The 18,126-nt window shown below is 41.2% G+C and overlaps 1 protein-coding gene across 1 annotated transcript in view; it reads right to left on the reverse strand.

The window, feature by feature from the left end:
- The window catches only part of PGGT1B (protein geranylgeranyltransferase type I subunit beta), a 37,887-nt gene that overhangs the window by 11,651 nt on the left and 8,110 nt on the right, over positions 1-18,126 (reverse strand). The window contains 3 exon segments of the mRNA XM_026865364.1: positions 6,643-6,775; positions 9,675-9,826; positions 17,722-17,789. Coding sequence (XP_026721165.1) covers positions 6,643-6,775; positions 9,675-9,826; positions 17,722-17,789 — 353 coding nt within the window.

Here is an 18,126-nt window from a genome sequence, read left to right on the forward strand (position 1 = left end):
TTGTGTTATCAATGCAACCCATTTACTCCACGTGGCATCTGTTGCATGATGCGTGGAGGAGGCCTTTCCTTTGAACATCCACCCCGGCACCGGCAGTCAGGGTGCCAGGAGGAGCTGTGTTTCAGTGCTGATCAACTCCTTTGTACACTGCCAGTATCTCCTTCTCAGTTGGTGTATAATTAGCTTCAGAGCCTTTGTATCCCCAGCTCCAAAAGCCCAGAGGTCCCCCTCGGGTCTCCCCAGGTGCTCTCTGCCAGAGGCTCCAGATAGGGCCATTCTCCCCGGCAGCGGTGTAGAGCATGTTCTTAACCTCCTGCCCTTCCCAGACTGGCCCAAGGGCTACTGCTTGGGCAATCACCTGCTTAATTTGTTCAAAGGATTGTTGGTGCTCAGGGCCCCATTCAAAATCGTTCTTCTTACGGGTTACGTGGTAGAGAGGGCTCACAATCAGGCTGTAGTTCGGGATGTGCATCCTCCAGAACCCCACAGCGCCCAGGACAGACTGAGTCTCCTTTTTAGAGGTTGGTGGGGCCATGGCAGTTATCTTGTTTATCACCTCCATTGGGATGTGGCGACGCCCATCTTGCCATTTTATCCCTAGGAATTGAATTTCCCTCGCAGGCCCATTAACTTTCTTTTGCTTAACGGCAAAGCCAGCCTTCAGGAGGATTTCAATTATCTTCTTCCCTTTCTCAAAGACTTCCTCGGCTGTGTCCCTCCATACAACGTTGTCATCAATGTGCTGCATGTGTTCTGGAGCCCCACATTTCTCCAGTGCAGTATGGACCAGTCCATGGCAAATGATGGAGCTGTGGTTCCACCCCTGGGGCAATCGATTCCAGGTGTACTGGATGCCTCTCCAAGTGAACGCAAACTGTGGCCTGCACTCTGGCACTATCGGAATGGAGAAGAATGCGTTAGCAATGTCAATCGTGGCATAACGCTTGGCTGCCTTCAACTCCAGTTCACACTGGAGCTCCAGCATGTCTCGCACTGCAGCACTCATTGCTGGCGTAACTTCATTCAGGCCACGGTAGCCCCCAGTTAGCCTTCACTCGCCATTAGGCTTTCTCACTGGCCATATAGGGCTGTTGAAGGGTGAGTGAGTTTTGCTGATCACCTTCTGGCTTTCTAGTTGATGGATCAGCTGATGGATGGGGACCAGGGAATCTCGGTTGGTGCGGTACTGCCACCGCTGCACTGTCCTGGTAGCAATCGGCACTCGCTGCTCCTCAACCTTAAGCCGCCCCACCACTGAGGGATCCTCTGAGAGACCGGGTAAGGTGGACAACTGTTCAACCTCCTCCATGGCAGCTACAACAAAAGCTCACCGGTACCCTTTTGGGTCTTTGAAGTACCCTCTCCTGAGATAGTCTATGCCCAGGATGCACGGGGCATCTGGGCCAGTCACAATGGGGTGCTTATGCCAGTCCTTCCCAGTCAGGCTCACTTCAGCTTCCAGTAGGGTCAGCTGTTGGGATCCCCCTGTCACTCCGGAGATGCAGATGGATTCAACCCCACTGTAGCTCGATGGCATCAGGGTGCACTGTGCGCCAGTGTCCACCAAAGCCTTACATTCTTGTGGGTCTGATGTGCCAGGCCATCGGATCCACACTGTCCAGTAAATCCGATTGTCCCTTCCCTCCACCTGGCTGGAAGCAGGGCCCCTCTCATCCTGCTCATCATTACTCACTTCTTGCAAGAATGATTTACTGGTCCCCTCAAGAGGGTCAGACATAATGTTCACCATTCTATTCTGCCTGGGGGATTTCTGACTGGACACTGGAGCTGCGCTCTTCTTGGAGGACTCCCCTTTCGTGATGGTCTTCCCTTTCAGCTGCTCTACTCGTGCAGCTAGGGCGGCAGTGGGCTGTCCATCCCACCTCCTCATGTTTTCTCCATGGTCACGGAGGAAAAACCACAGGGTGCCTCGTGGTGTGTGCCTTCTGCTGCCTTTCTCTTGGGCGGGGAAACGTTTACTTCTAACAGCTGAGACATCGGCCCGTGCAGGTGGAATGTACGTCATGTCCTCTTTCATTTTCTGGACCCTCTCAGACAGTTCCTCCACAGCTGAGACCCAGGAATGTTGAGTGGAAGGGAGATTTCCCTCATATTGTCGGAGCTTGCCAACCACTCCATCCCCTGTTAGAGTGTGGGTGTCTGTCCACCAGGACACTATTGCCAATGCTTTCGAGTGTGCTTCTGGTGCGCTCTTCAGGAACTTCCGCCGCATCAGGGTATGTGCAAGGGGCCTGATCTGGGTCCATGAGTGACTGCTGATCATTCAGATCACCATAAATCATCTCAAACACAGCCAGTTCCCTGAGGTTCTGGATGCCTTTCTCAATGTTGGTCCATTTGCTTAGGTGACATAGGATATCATCCTTGTAGGGGTGCCTCTCCCTTACACTGAGCAGGAGTTGCTTCCAAAGGCTGAGGGTTTGAGTCTGTTTCCCTATTTCCCTATCAATGCCAGCATCCTTTGCCAAAGATCCCAGCTGCTTGGCCTCTGTCCCCTCCATTTTAAAAGCACTGGCTCCATTGTCCCAGCATCAGAGCAGCCAGGTGCAAATCTGCTCACCTCCCAGGCGGCCGAAATCTCTCCTCATATCTCAACTCAGTTGGGGATACAGATAGGACGATCACCTCTGGTCCTTCCTCCTGTTCCCGTGCTGGGCCTGGGTCATCCCTATCCCCCACTTTGAAAGCTGACTTTCTGGTATGTTTTGTTTTCTGTATCGGGGTGACTGTCACCGGCACTGGCTGGCTCTCTGGCTCAGCTGCTGTGCTGGTGGAGGTGACTGAGACTGGCTCTGCCTGTTTCCCCGGCCCAGGTGCTGTACCAGTAAGTTCATCTCAGATCCTGCAGCCCTTTCTCCCCCTTGAGGGCAGTGGGTGGTATTAAAGAGGACACGGTAGGCATGGGCAAGTCTCCAGCACATCGCAGTGAGTTGTGTCTCCTCGGTTTTGCCAGATTGGTAACACACCCTTTATAAGCACTCTACCAGATTATCAGGGCTCTGCATTTGTTCGGGAGTGAAATTCCAAAGCATTGGAGGCGACCACTGACCCAGGCCTTTTCCCACACCCCTTGCCACTCACTATTATCTGACCTCGGGGCAGTTTCCGGGCACTGCTATTGTTAGAGAAGTGCTGCATGGCCAACACCAAAATCTGGCAGACATTCAGAAAGCATTGTGTCACAAACACACTGCCCTGCAGACTCCAATGATAATTAATACTCCCCAAAACTGAGAGAATCTCTTCCCCTGGCTCACTCACACAGGGGGTGAGACCCCTAACAAAAGCCCAGGCAGCAAACAGGTACCGGCCCGCCCCCACAAACAGCGATACAAAAGCATTATAGGCAGTCAATAGCCCGTGTAACAAAACAATCCCCTTTATACATTCTCCACCGACAACAAACACCAGCACTGGGAACACACAGTGGATATAAGGAATAATCCAGCCCCAGCATGCAAGGAAGTGTGGCAGCATTGCAAACTTTTTCTTATCTAATAGTACAAATACAAACAGAAAAATTACACCCAACGGATTGCTCTAAACACATACTGGTCAGGATCTGTCCCTTTTTGATTGTTATTTCAACCCTCTTGTGCCCCACGCTGGTGCGCCAAAAAGGCTGTGGTGGTTTAGGCCCTGCCGGGACCAGAGACCATGTTGCCGTTGCCCTTCCCCCACCCTCAGCTGGTCAGGCTGGAAGTGAGGCACAAACCCCAGGTTAAAATAAGGAGAAATTGAATACAATAATGTGATAAACACTCTGAACAACAACAGTAGGAATGATAACGACAATAAGCAGCAGTAACAGTAAGCAAGACAAAAGATATACAGAGAAATACCGTAATGGTTACAGACAGCTCGCTCGTGATGCTCCCCGACACCAAAGCCACAAAGGAAAGCTTCCCATGCTGCCGTCGGTCCTGACCTGAAGTCAGCATGGTATTAATAACCTGGCTGGAGATCCCTTCCCCCTCTCTCTCTGCTGGGAAAACTTAACCCTATCCTAGCTGAACCAGGACAGCTGGTAAAAATCATGTGTCTGGAATATGGCTCTTTTACTGACGGTAAAATTGATCCACAATTACTTTTGTGATCAGTACCGCACAAACACTTTTAGTCAAGTGATAAGAAGATGGCTGTCCATTCTGTATGAAGATTCAACTATTTTTGTTACTTTTCCAAATAAGGCGCCACCATTGTTTCATGTTGCAATTTTCAGCTGTTCCTCATATGACTCCTCCCTCTTTCAGTTGTACTGAATTATACGTCACAATTCTTATACTGCATAACTAGAGAATAAATTCCAAAGAATAAGTTAAAAAATCCAGAAGCTTATTATAAAGATTACTGTGTTTAACCAGTTGTTTTACTCTCCATCCAGATTAGTTGCAGTTCACACACATGTATGTCAATTTGAACTGAAAAAAAGTTTAATTATTCCTTGCTTCATCTACGTGCAAATGATGACATATGACAGTAAAACAAAACCACACATTTCTGTCACAGAAGTTTACTACTAAGCAATGCAATCTCTTTTGTTTTATAATTAATGGAAATACCAGAATAAGGTAACATTGTAGCAAAAAAGGAATAATCATTTGCAAGAAAGTCTATAGCAATATTCACTGTATAGTTACTGTAGTTATAGTGTCAATAGTTATAGTGTCAATTTTCCCAACAGGAACATAACAACTGGAATTTGCAGCTACAAGGATTAATGCTAAGGCTCTAGAAGCAAGTTACAAATTTGGTTCAAGATCACTGTGGACAGTAAATCTCCAGGGCCGTTTCAAAGCTCCAAACTTTCAAAAAATCTCCACCTGCCTGAACTACCAATGGCCTCCATGATGTTCTAGTTCTCTTTGAAGTAATTGCTCCCTGATCACTTAATCTTGTCAGTGCTACTTACTGCTTTAGGTACTTCTGTCACACTCCACTTAATCATTTCATTTCTATAATGAAGAGTCTAGTATATTAAACGCTCCTTTTGCACAAACTGTTTTGTACCTCTGACAATTCAGCTTAACTTCCTTTGTACCCTTCCTAGTTCCACTACATCCTTTTGGACTAAAACTGCACTCAGGTGTACAAAATGCCAAATAACAGTTGACATGATGTGTAGAACACCACAGTGAGGATTTTACTCTTCAGCTTTGTTCTCTATTCTTTCTTACTACTCAATTCTCCTGTTGTATCTCTCTAAGCTATCTGACTAAAGGCTCACCTCAGTAAACACAAACGTCCAGGATCAGAAGGGGAAGAACCCTCCTGACGTAAGCAGTGAAAAGAGAGCACCCTGACTCAGTTGCTTACTCAGATTGTGAAAAGAAAACGGATAAATCACATTCTCTGGGTGAAAACCCACCAAGAGCAATCATCAGAGATATTCTCACCCTGCAAACCCATGCTACCTAAAGTGGGCTACTAATTACTGGGGTACAGGGGCTCTTAGGAGATGCAAGGGAGTAAAATTCCAGGTTTGTATAAAACTTGTCATGGGGTGTTTTCTGGGGAATGCAGGAGTTTGCACAATATATTATGGGATGGCTAGGGAAAGCACCAATATTGAGAAAGGGAAAGATCAAAGCAGAGTGGGGAGGAACAAGCAAGGGAGAAGAACAAAGGGAAAAGGGAGATAAAAGGTGCTAGTTCAGTATGAACAGACTGCTGGTCCATATACTTGTATAACTGAGCCCTGCCCTTGACCACTTTGGTTGGTCCAAGACTATGGCAGTGTGCCAGGAAGGATCTTGTGATGTACAGTAAGAAATGCTTATACATCTGTCTCCTTAAAAAATAAACAACAAAACTCCCATGATTTGGTCTGAAGCAGGAGATTAAGTCTTCTTTAGACTTGTTTCTCACTTAAATTTTACAATCTCCCTGCTGGCTGCAACTACTAAAGCATACTCTTGTTTACAACAGATGTTGTATGTCACCATAAGTTTGTGTCTTTTTTGTGGACCAGAAGAGTTTACTAGGTATGTTTAATCACATTCTGGGAACTATAATTTTCAAGCTTACTCAGCTTCTTTGAAGAACATTTATTTTAGTCTTGGAAAATGTACCTCAATTAAACTAATGAAACATCATGAAAAAACATGTATTTACTAATATTGTCCTTCATTCCAAATACCTAATAAATAAATAATGAAGTGTATGACTGGAAACACTTATTACGCTTGAACTGACGTCAATAATTAAGTTTTACCTTTGATTCTGTACATCATTTAAAAAGCAGAACTATAGCTCATTGAAATGTGATAAATTTGTTGATGCGATGCTTTATTTATGCACTTTCTCTAAGTTATAGGAACATCAGGCCCCAGTTTTCAAAAACTTGTTTTCAATTTTAAATTTTTAAAGAAAAAAGATCAGATTTCATTTGTAGTGAACAAACACACCAAATAAAATTACCTTTCCAGTACACATATTACAGTGAAAACACAAACACAAAAAACCAACATACTTTTTCACTTTCAATTTGCTAAAGTAGGAACAGAAAGAAAGAAGTTACCATAATATTTTGATCTGGATAGCAAGATTTTTAGTCATAGTTAAGAAATAAAGCTAGTAACTTTAAAATGTTGTAAGAAATAAAACTTTGTGAATACTTACCATACTTCTTCTAATGTAGTCTATCACTTTTTTCATATCCATGCCTGACCAGTTATCAAGCATGTAGCAGATGCAGGAAGCACAGTACACAAACCTCATATCATTCTCACTTCCTTCCAGCACCGCACAGAAACTGAAAGAAATGTTTCTATCATTATACACTTACAGCCTGTTGTATCAGAAAATATGAAAAGCAGTTCAAGGAATTGCATAACTTCTCTTTCAAAAATTAGTTACTTCTAGTTACAGTGTTCACATAAATATAACCCAATGCTATGCTAGATTTTCTTTTTAGATGATACTAAGCAAAATTAATAGAACTGTTAACATTTAGGGGCCTGGGTGACTTTACTTCCAGCAATGTAATGACACTGGTCTTTATTTACTCAAAGATGTTAATGCTTATAGTCTTTCACCTATCACAGTATATACTGATGTATGAGTTACCATTTTAGCATTTACTGTGTTGGGCAGAATTCTTTGCTTTCCTAGAAATCTTAATAGCTTACAAGGTTTTCTTTCCTGACTGCAATTTTAGGACCAGTTTCCCATGTTATTACTACTGTAGCTGTTAGTAGTAGTAGTAGGTAGTAATTATTATTACTACCATTTCTAATACAAATGATGAAAATTACCTTCAATCCAGTTTTTGATTTCTTACAGCTACAGTCTTTTCAAACTCTATGAATATTTTAAACTTCTTCTATCTGGGTTATCTAGGTACAATCCTGTGCTCTCTCAGAGACTCTTAAAATTAAGATGGATGCTGTGACTCAGATGCTTGTAGGAGAAACAGTGTGGCCAGCAGGATTATGGAAGTGATCATCCATCCCCCTGTACTCAGTACTGGTGAGGCCACACCTCGAATACTGTGTTCAGTTTTGGGTACCTCACTGTAAGAAAGACATCAAGGTGCTGGAGTGTGTCCAAAGAGGAGCAACAAAGCTGTTGAAGGGCCTAGAAGTGCACAAATCTTATGAGGAACAGCTGAGGGAACTGGGGTTGTTTAGCCTGGAGCAAAAGAGGCTGAACGGAGACCTTATCACTCTCTACAACTGTCTGAAAGGAGGTTGTAGCACAGCGGGTGTCAGTCTCTTCTCCCAACTAACAAGTGATAGGACAAGAGGAAATGGCCTCAAGTTGCTGCAGGGGAGGTTTAGACTGGTTATTAGGAAAAATTTCTTCAATGAAAGTGTTGTCAGGCACTGGAACAGGCTGCCCAGGAAAGTGGCTGAGTCACCACCCCTGAAGGTATTTAGAAGACATGTAAACATGGTGCTTAGGGAAGTGATTTAGTGGTGGACTTGGCAGTGTCAGGTTAAGGATTAGACTCAATAATCTTAAAGGTGTTTTCAAAACTAAATGATTCTTTGATAAACAGAAATAGGTAATAAGTTTAATTCCTGTGACAATAAACAAACCTTTAATTGTTTGTTCTATAATTTGCTGCATGGCAAGCCTCCATTTTATTCAAAGAGCTAGTTAGTATATTTTGATGATTTAACCATTTGCAAGAAGCCAGCACAATACAGTATTTTGATGAGTCCTCCTGAACAAATCTTTTCTAAAAACCAACAAAACAAGGCAGTGCTGTCTTTCAAGACAGTCTTTTAAAAATTACTATCACCACTACGACACTCCCTCTTTGCAATTCAAGTATACCTCACGATCTTCTTGCCTCCAAGATTTACTGGGAGATGCTTTTTCCCTCCTAACCCCAATGGTGCCAGGCCCTGCTCTGTCCAGCTCAGGCAGTGAGCAACTCCATTGCTCTTGATAAGACACAGGACATCCTGGGAAACCAGGACACTTCTTAACATGTGCCAGTACTGTGGTTTACAATCTTGCACCATCCTCAGGTGACAACTGCACTGTATGTTATTCAGAGACTTCCTCTCACATTCAGTTAAGGTAAAGTAGAAGTGGAAGTACATCCATTTATTCATAATGTAAAAAGAGACAGTATAATTTAAATATTTTTTTTAAGTTTTTGTTTCTACACTTTTATTAACTAAGACTAGCATGTTTATACTAGGGTAACAGCAGAAAAAGGTCTCCCTCACTGAGCTCACTAGCTATTTTATTCTTGGCAAGATGTTAGCTCAAGTTCTGGCCTTCACACATCCTCTTTGAAGCAGTAAAACCAGTTTTCATAGCTATGAAAATGTCTGTCACACTAGAAGTTGATTCCTGCCAAAGTATCAACTCTATGCCAGTGCAAAGCACTACGGGCTAGCTGGCACTCTTCTGCATATGACCAGAACAAAAGCTTTAACTCATAAAGGATGACAGCAATTTCATGGTGAAGTGAAAGGTAATTCCTTCAGGGACAACATTTCTATAATTCTGCATTTCTTAAATTACTCTTTCAAGAATGACATTCAGTAAAACTTAAAAAACACAGACAGATCACCTACACTAGCAGAAGTTTTCATAGCTACCAGCTTCAATCTGGATTTAAAAAACCTAAAAAGCCCCACCAGCAGAAGTAGATCAAGGGGTATATACCATCTATTAGAAAATGTATGCAAGAAGCACAGATCTCACAATGAAGTTTAGTAATATTATACTAGTACAAGTAATACAGAGGCTAATTATACTCTATGTTGATGTCTCAAATCTCATAAAACTAAACAAAGTCCATCCTCCCACAAAGCAGAGCAAACATCATCATAGTAGTGTCCAAGGGTCCTGCAAAAAACAGAGAATGTAACACAGAAAACCTTACTTATCTAAAGGACAGAACAGAAAAAGTACTATCCTCAATTCATTAGCTTTCCAGGAATAAGTACCTACAGTTGTAAGCAAATAGCACCATTCTCTAATATGAAAGCTAATATATCAAGTGCTGTTCGGTCCTGTAAACTGGCATGTGTTCTACAACTGATAATGATTACCCACCAAAGTATTTTCTAAAAGAAATAAAAGATTATATAGGTACTTTCATAAAACCCACGTTTCTTATGTTTCATTCCACATCTGGGTTTTCTATTAAGCTTTCAGAGAGTTGTAGAATATAAAGAATATTTTACCTTCCATCCTCCAGCTGGAGAGCTCTCAGTCCTTCCAGTACAGCATCTTTATTTACTCGACTTAAATCATCTCCAAGAATAACCAGACATGATAGACCTGTGTAAGTCATTGCTATGTGCCCACTGTCATAGGGATGAAATACACCTGGACCCTAGAAAAACAGGGGACAAAATAAAAATACTGAAAAAATTTAAGACCTTATATTACAGTCAAACATTCATTTTTAGAAAAAAATTAAGAGGTAAACAAAGTTATTTTCCCTTCACTCATTATGGTTAAATTGAAGGCATCCCAGTCAGGCATCCCCTTCTAATGCAACTAAGCTGCTATACAGCTCTTCTATCTTTGTAAACAGTTGGTCAGTAGAAAGCTTTGGAAAAAAGCTTCACCAAGAGTGGTATTTATGCAAGAGTTAAACATAAAGATGGGATGTGCTCAAGTGTACCTAAATTTATCCTGACACATCACTGGGCATTAGCTTTCTGGCAGCTGAGTAAGCACTGTTTAAAACAGCTGAATGTCCCTTCAAAGATTTTACAATCTAATGATCTGCAAGTGGAAGGCACTGTGAGGGATTATTAATCTGTCCATTGAAGCAATACCAATTTAGCCTCTCATCTACTTTCACCTCTACTCTAAAACAATAATCAGACTTTAAACAATGTATTTACATAGCAGATAATGTCAACTAAAGCTAAAATGAAAGCTAAATGCTGACTAGTCACATGATACATATCACAATAATGAGTGGGGAATTGATACAGCTGTGCCAGAATTATTTTTTCCTTCTGATAATTTATAGGCATATCCTGGACTGTACCACTTCATGAAATCAGAAACCACATGTAACAAGATGACTGTAGATACTTGGGATGGTTCAGCTTGGAGCAACTGGGAGACTACCATTTCAAACAGGATAAAAACTATTTCAATACTGAGTTGTATAGACAAATAAGTTTTTAAATCACATTTTACTAGTATTACTGCTTAGTGGCCATTTTGCAACTCATCCTAAAAACACATGCAAAAGCAGCGTAAAACCAAATTTAAGATTATGTTATGTGCACTGGTATTTTTCAGATAAATCACACTTATTTCCAAAGCCAGAAAGAGGTGCTCCTAATAAGAAACTGGGAGAAAAATACTTATTACCTACTAGACAGCAAGGGACTGTTCTTACACTAGGGAATCAAACACCATTGGGAAAGGGAGGCAGAAAACAAGGTGGAAGTGACTGCAACAGCAGTGAAAAAGCTCTAGCTATACTAAGGGAAGGGGAACAAGGGAGTGAGCACTGAAAGCTGCACCTCCTCTCCCTCGTTTCCATATCTGGACTCTGTTGAGAAGTGGACACAAATCACAACAACTTCCACTCCTGCCCCTCAGCTGCCAGTACCCCACCACTGTCTGCCCTGCACATCCCCCAGTCACACACACACAATCACAACGTGGTGGAGGTTAGTAGGGACCTTAGGAGGTCATCAGATCCAAACCTGTAGAGCCAGCTGCCCAGGACCATATCCAGACAGCTTCTGAGTATCTCCAAGGATGGAGACTCCACAACCTCTCTGGGCAACCCCTGTCCAGTGCTTTGTCACCCTCACAGAGAAGAAGTGTTTCCTGATGTTCAGAGGGAAGCTCCTGCATTTCAGTGTGTGCCCATTGCCTCTGGTTCTGTCACTGGGCACCACTGAAAAAAGCCTGGCTCTGCCCTCTTTGCACTGTCCCTTCAGGTGTTTATATACATTGATGAGATGCCCCTGAGCCTTCTCTCTCCAGGCTGAACATTCACAGCTCTCTCAGTCTTTCCTTGTAGGAGAGGTGCACCAGTCCCAAACTTCCCCATGGGACACCCCACAGATGGAGGACAGCTGTGCCCTCAAACAGCTTAGAAAAAGCTACTGCAGTCATGAAACATGTTTTTTTAACTTGAGCTCTAATCCCAGAAGGAACAACTTGGCCTATCTAATCTTCATTTCAGAGTATCCTCCCTGTAAAAGTTTTATTATAAGCAGCTTAACCCTTGTGATGCATCAACTTATTTCAAATGTAAAATTCTGCTCCAAAAATCCAGACATATAGGGTCACACAAATTTGCTTTGAAACAGAGAAGTATTCAGTTTAATGTAATTGATTTATTTACTTCTAAGCAAAGTGAGTCTCTATTCTAAACTACCAAATCTGAACCAGCTCTCGAGTAAAAGGATTCTCAATGTCCCAGCTCTGTACCTAAAGCTTCTCATGTATTTTGTCAAACGAAATAAAAGATATGAACTATACAGTGAAAAAATATCTGGAAAGGTTCTCTGATATTAGGACCAACTGCTTACAAAATGTCCCAACAGTTCCCATCAGCAACTACAAAGAAAACTAAGTTTCCAAAAATCTATATAATTGAAGCTAAGCTGGAATGAGAGTAACAATTTCTTCCTACCTGAAATACCTTAGAGCAGGCAAGCGCAGAAAATACCTCTGCCATTTCACACAAATACACTAAAAATGCTGGAGCCTGAGAATCAACTTTAACTGTCCACTGCTGTTTACACACTGTTACAGGTAATTAATCTCCAAATCAATTTTGACATCAGGAACAAGTGAAGAATAATAGACACCATGAATGAGTTTGACTTTACATTTGGAAATATTCTTTCCAGAGGAAGATTACATTCACTAAGCAAGAACGATTTACTCTAAGGATATTCAGACTTGGTTTTTAGAACCATATTTATGAAAAATCTACCCAAATGTTCTAACTACTACAAACATGCTTGGATAATCAGGACATCTTCTAAGGTATCTACAGTTCTCAAACATTCTCCTTCAAGCAACAATTTTTCATAGTGTCTATGTAAAGTAACTAAAAATTCCTGATGCACAAGAGGCTTTTTTCTTTTAAATTGTACTTTTCTAAACACATGCTAATTCCACACTGCCTGGAAAGCTGTGGCAGCCTACAAACATGTTTAAATAACTGGGCCCTTATTTTTTAGTGAATTCTGTATTTTAGTATTTTTGTTACACTATTACTAGCTGCAACAAAACCAGAATGGAGGCAAAGTGTTATAAGCGCACATATTGTACGAAATTAAATAGTACAATCGCCCTCAAATTGTATCAATCACTACACTTCCTGGACAATGTACAAATTCTATCTGTACTTCCTTTTCTATGCAAACATTTCAACATGTAGTGGTAGCACACTGCTTTTCCAACTACAGGCTTTCAGCAACACCAGAGCTGTATAGAATTTTGTGACTCTGGTAGTTTTAATAAGGAGCACAAGCTATATTTGTATGACGCATATAAAGCAATCATTAGTGTCTGCTGTCTGTACATACAATCACGAAGTTCACAGCTAAATCAGTACTGCCATCTGCTCCTGTCCTTGAACATCAAACAAATATTAAACTACAAGTAATGCAGAAAAGACTTTGTTAAGATACATAATTTCAGAACATCATTATGTGGGGTATCAGGGAGATGGTCTCAACATTCAAGAGCTGTTGCTCACAGGTCACATGACTACCTTTACTACTACTATTTTTATCACATTATTATCATGTGGTAACTAATTAAATCCTTTGTATAAGTTGGTATGCTGCTAGATATCTTGATATGTAATTACTAAAAAAATCCAGTGAAAGTGCCAAAGGGTCCAGCATACTGGTATGCAGCCAATACCTTGAAAACATTTGATTTAGGGTCAAAAATCCCAACAAATATGGCCAATACTTCAATACACAGAATGATCAGAATCAAATATGAGATCATACAGTAATCACTACAAGGCATACTCACAGAGGCCAACATGATGTTTCATATGTGTAATTACTGTAGGATTTTGGAAGCTTTTGAAAGCCTAAGAGATCTCTGTTCACATGTAGTTTAAAAAAAAAATGTAACAAAACATATGTTTATTCACCAGAAGAATAGAAAATTAATATATTCTATACACTAATCATCACCATTCAAATTTTAAGTGTACTGGAATTTACTTTCTCTTCTAGGTTCCATGTAATGACTTCAAGCTCATTGTGATACTACTTTCCAAATTTTATGTTGTACCTACACAGACTAGTATATACTTCACACTAACGCAACAACTGAGCCCAAGTAACAGGGTGTCTTTGAGGGGACAACAATCAGAATAATTGGACATTTCAGACAAAAGAAAAACCAACCCAAGAAAAAAAAATTTTTGCATAAAATTGAGAATTCATAAAATTTGTAGAAACTGGCCCTGTGACAATTTTATATCATTAAGTAGGACTGCAATGGCTTCTCCAAATGCAAAAGATTACAGAAAGTCTCAAAGGTCTCATGAGATAATTGCTAATGTCTAAAATCTGCATGGCTGGGAGGAAGTGTTGCTAGACTGCCTCTGATATGAAGGACATAGTAGTCCTTCATAGGACATAGTATTTTCATAGTCGGAAAGTAATTCAGACATTGTGTAGAAATTTGTCCTAAATTTATCAAACACACCACAGTCAAAGCATCTGATCTTTAATTGGCTTCTTCAGGCTTGGTAAAAAGAAGTTCCTTTTTAAGATCACAAGAAAACAGAGGACCTCAGTGACAGAGTAAAACAGTTCTGCTCTATGGGCATGACCATCATGGTCTCCACAATCTGAGCCTTCCTTTAAAAAATTAACATTTAAAAATGCAAGGCGAGGGGAAACTTTCAAACATTTGAATCTGGTTGAGTGACATGATAATGTTCCTTAAGACATTATCCAGACCACCTATTCAAACATAACTCATGGTCACCAACAATTCCTGCTGAGCACTGCAGAAAGGGCTAAGAAACTCTGCTTGCTGCAAAAGCATAGGCAAGATCTCTCTAACCACTAATAAAGAATGCTAGTGAATCCACTCCTATACAGGCAAAGCCCAATTTCAAAAAACTTCCTTCTCACACCTGGCATCACTGTTACAAACATGGATTGTTTCAGCATTGAGAAAATACGATGTTGTGTACGTTATTTACTGAATCTTACATAAAAGTTCACGGTATTGGCTTTCAGTCTAGCCCCTAAAAATTATTTGTAACACTTTAAAGAGACTGAAAATACCTAGGCCCACCTGAAACTCTGAGGGGATTGTTCACTCCTAAAATTAAAAAGCTACTTCAAATTCCAGTAACACCAAATCAGAGAGACTTTAGAACATGGAGCCATTTCAGAAAATAGCTGTAATCAAATTTTAAATGATCCATGTTTAAATGCAGGGATAGAAGCAGCACTCTTAGCCTTCATTTACAATTAAGACTGTTAAGGCTTGTTAAGGCTGTGTCTGGTGTTAGTGAATGGTTGATATGGTTTTGCTTCACTTTAGCTACAGTACTGAAGAGGAGCAGACAGTACAATCAAACACTGAAAGGGTAACAGCTAAAAAAAAAGACCCCAAAAACCCCCAAACTAAAACCAAATGAGCTATCCTGGTAACATTTAGTAAAGTTGGAAATTCTAACATATCCCTTCCTTTTTTCCATTATTTTGGAAGGACCCTAGTGACAGAAGGGATTTGATTACCTCCAGTATGGTACTTTCTCAGAGTGAAATGACTACAGTGGCATGTAATAAATAGTAACTGTCAATGCAAATCCAAAATGTTTACAGGCTTTTTCAAAAATTATTTTTTGAGTAGTAGCTTTAATAGAACATTTTAAAATTATGAATAAAGAGAAATGACAAGACCTTAAACATAATTCAGAGTCATTGCAGTGGATTTCCAAGTATTTCTTTTTCTGAGTTATTTCAGAATATGTTAGCGCAACAGTACAGGAAATACTTTAAACCTTTGTATGTCAATAAACCAAACAGATCTGATCCCTCTAATGCAAATGTAATGAAAAAAGTATTGAAATGCTCGAATAAAAAGCACATCCATCTGCAGTTTTCTAGAGATAATGACCTTGTAGCTAATTTCCACAGGTTACATGATTCAACTCCTTTGTCCCTCCTGCAGGTTCATGTAGACATGTAAAAAACCCTCTTCACAATTATTCCTCCCTTGTTAGAAAGTGCAACCTCTGAATATTACTGCTTCAAGTACTTGCCCTATTTGCTATGCTAAGAGGCATATGCAGTTAGAAGTCCAGTATAGATTAACATTCCCACAAGCTATTCAGAAGCATAAAGTTATACTGTTAAAAGTAAATAAGGCCAAAACAGGCTGCTATACTACGTTCATACTCGTGCATTCAAGCAATTTTAACACTCAACTACAGTCATTAGTGTATAAAATGTCCATCCTTGCTTTTCAGTTTCAGATCCCAGGATTCATTAATTTGTATCTAAAATCTTGCTATCTGTCCACCACAAAAATCAAATACTTGGTGATAATTTAGTGCTTTTCTGGATTTTTCATTCACTCTTTACATTTGACTTTTCATTCTCAAATGCAGGACAGAACTACTGTACCTCTTTCAGAGTCCTTCCTGCACCCTGGCCTCTACTTCACTCTTCCAACCGTATCAGACCTTTCACACCATCTTTGGCAGCCTCTGCACACCTCCTTTCTCTCTTGCATTAAGGACTGTTTCTTTTCATATACAGATTTAACTCCTGAACTTCAGTTCCGCGGGCTTCAAAGCATCCTCTCTTATGGTCATGACAAACTGGGATGAGCAGAGCCTTGCCTATGTTTGAGTGGGTACCAGGTGCAATTAAATACGCGTATTTCATCACAGGAAGAGGAATACTGAAGAACAGCATGTGCTGAACCACTTAATAAGGAGCTATTCTACACACCTCTACCAGGTGACAGTTCTTGGGTTACAGAATTTTCCCTGCTTCAGTAACAGATCAGAGAAGGGGGAGAGTGCACTGAGAAAAGTCACACTTTGTATGCCAATTTCTTCACAGCCCTGGAAGCTCAAGTGGTACCATTTCAGTACATTTTTTTATGAATTTTTCTTAAAAGCTCTGCAAACATTTCAGTGTATTAGCAGTGCAAAAATCACTGCCTTCCAGATTCTGGTGGGTTTGTGTAGCAGTGTTTTGGTAGCAGGGGAAGGGGCTTCAGCGGTGGCCTCTGTGAGAAGCTTCTTGAAAGCTCCCAGCTCCAGCTCCCCTAGCTCCAAGTTGGACCTGCCTCTGCGATAACATATTTAAGAAAGAAAACCTGAGAGGGGGTTGGGGACACTTGTGAGGAGGGATTACAAGAAGGACACCTGTGTGAATGCAGAGGTCAGTGGAAGGAAGGAGGAGGAAGGAGGAGGGGGTGCACTGGAGCAGAGAGCTCCCCTATACCCCGTGGTGAGACAGCAGGCCTGCCCCCTGCCACCCATGGAGGCCACCAGATGAGCAGAGATTCACCTGCAGCCTGTGGAGGACCCCCGGGGCTCTGTGGGAAGGAGCAGCGCCCACTGTTGTAGTTCAGTGCTGGGAGGATGCAACACGTGGAGGTGACCCGCACTGGAGCATCTCGAGAAGCATGCATCCCGTGGGGAGGAGTCACAGCAGAGAGAGTTCGTGGAAGACTGTCTCCAGTGAGAGGGACAGCATGTGGGGCAGGGGTAAGAATACAGAGGAATGCTTTCCCCTGCACCTTGCATGAAGAAGCTGCAGGACTGACTGCACCCACATCCCCTGACCATGTGATACTGAGGGAGGAGGTAGAGATATCAGGAACAAAACTAAGCCTAGGAAGAAGGGAGAGGTGGGGGAGGTGGGTTTTTTTTAAGATATGGTAACACTTCCCATTGTCCCATTCTGGCTGTTAAGTGTTGGTTTTGTTAGTGTTTGAATTAAAGTGATGACCTTTTTTTTCTTCCCCTAATGAGCCTGTCATTTGCCTGTGACCAGAACAGGTGAGCAACCCCTCTCTATCCTTATCTCCACTCCTGAGCCTTTTGATTCATTTTTCTCCTTCCCAGCGCTGGAGGGGAAGGGGTGAGTGAACGGCTGCATGATGCTCAGTTGCCCTCTGGGCTCGAATCACGACAGATATTTCGTAAGTATGCAGTTAATATTATAAAAAGATATAAGATCATTTATTGCCCAATTGAAAATATTTCACACAAACACAAACTTAACTGACCTTGGAGGCATTGAAAGGCATCCCTAAATATGAAGAGCCTCTGAATCCACAGCGATTTATGTTTGATCCTGGAAGAGATAAAAAAATACTCAACTAAACTTGCTTTGTGGAAACACATCATCATAAACCATAATTCTCTAGTCAAGACCAAGACCTGTTAGTTCAAGATTATTCACAGTATTACAAGAGTTTGCATGTGTCTTTCAGTATGTTTCCAAACTCAATTTCTTATCACTCTAATTAATAAATAAATAAATAACAAAACCACAAGCAAACTTGATCCAGCTCTAACGATAAAGCAACAGATTTTTTTTTTAATTTGGTGTAAATATAGTGTTCATATCAACACAGAATTGTCTTCCATTCTCACAAAAAAAAAAAAAAAAAAAAAAAAAAAAAAAAAAA

Source organism: Athene cunicularia (assembly GCF_003259725.1).
Source record: "Athene cunicularia isolate RWA chromosome Z unlocalized genomic scaffold, athCun1 chrZ_part1, whole genome shotgun sequence".
In the NCBI taxonomy this organism is placed as follows: Eukaryota; Metazoa; Chordata; class Aves; order Strigiformes; family Strigidae; genus Athene; species Athene cunicularia.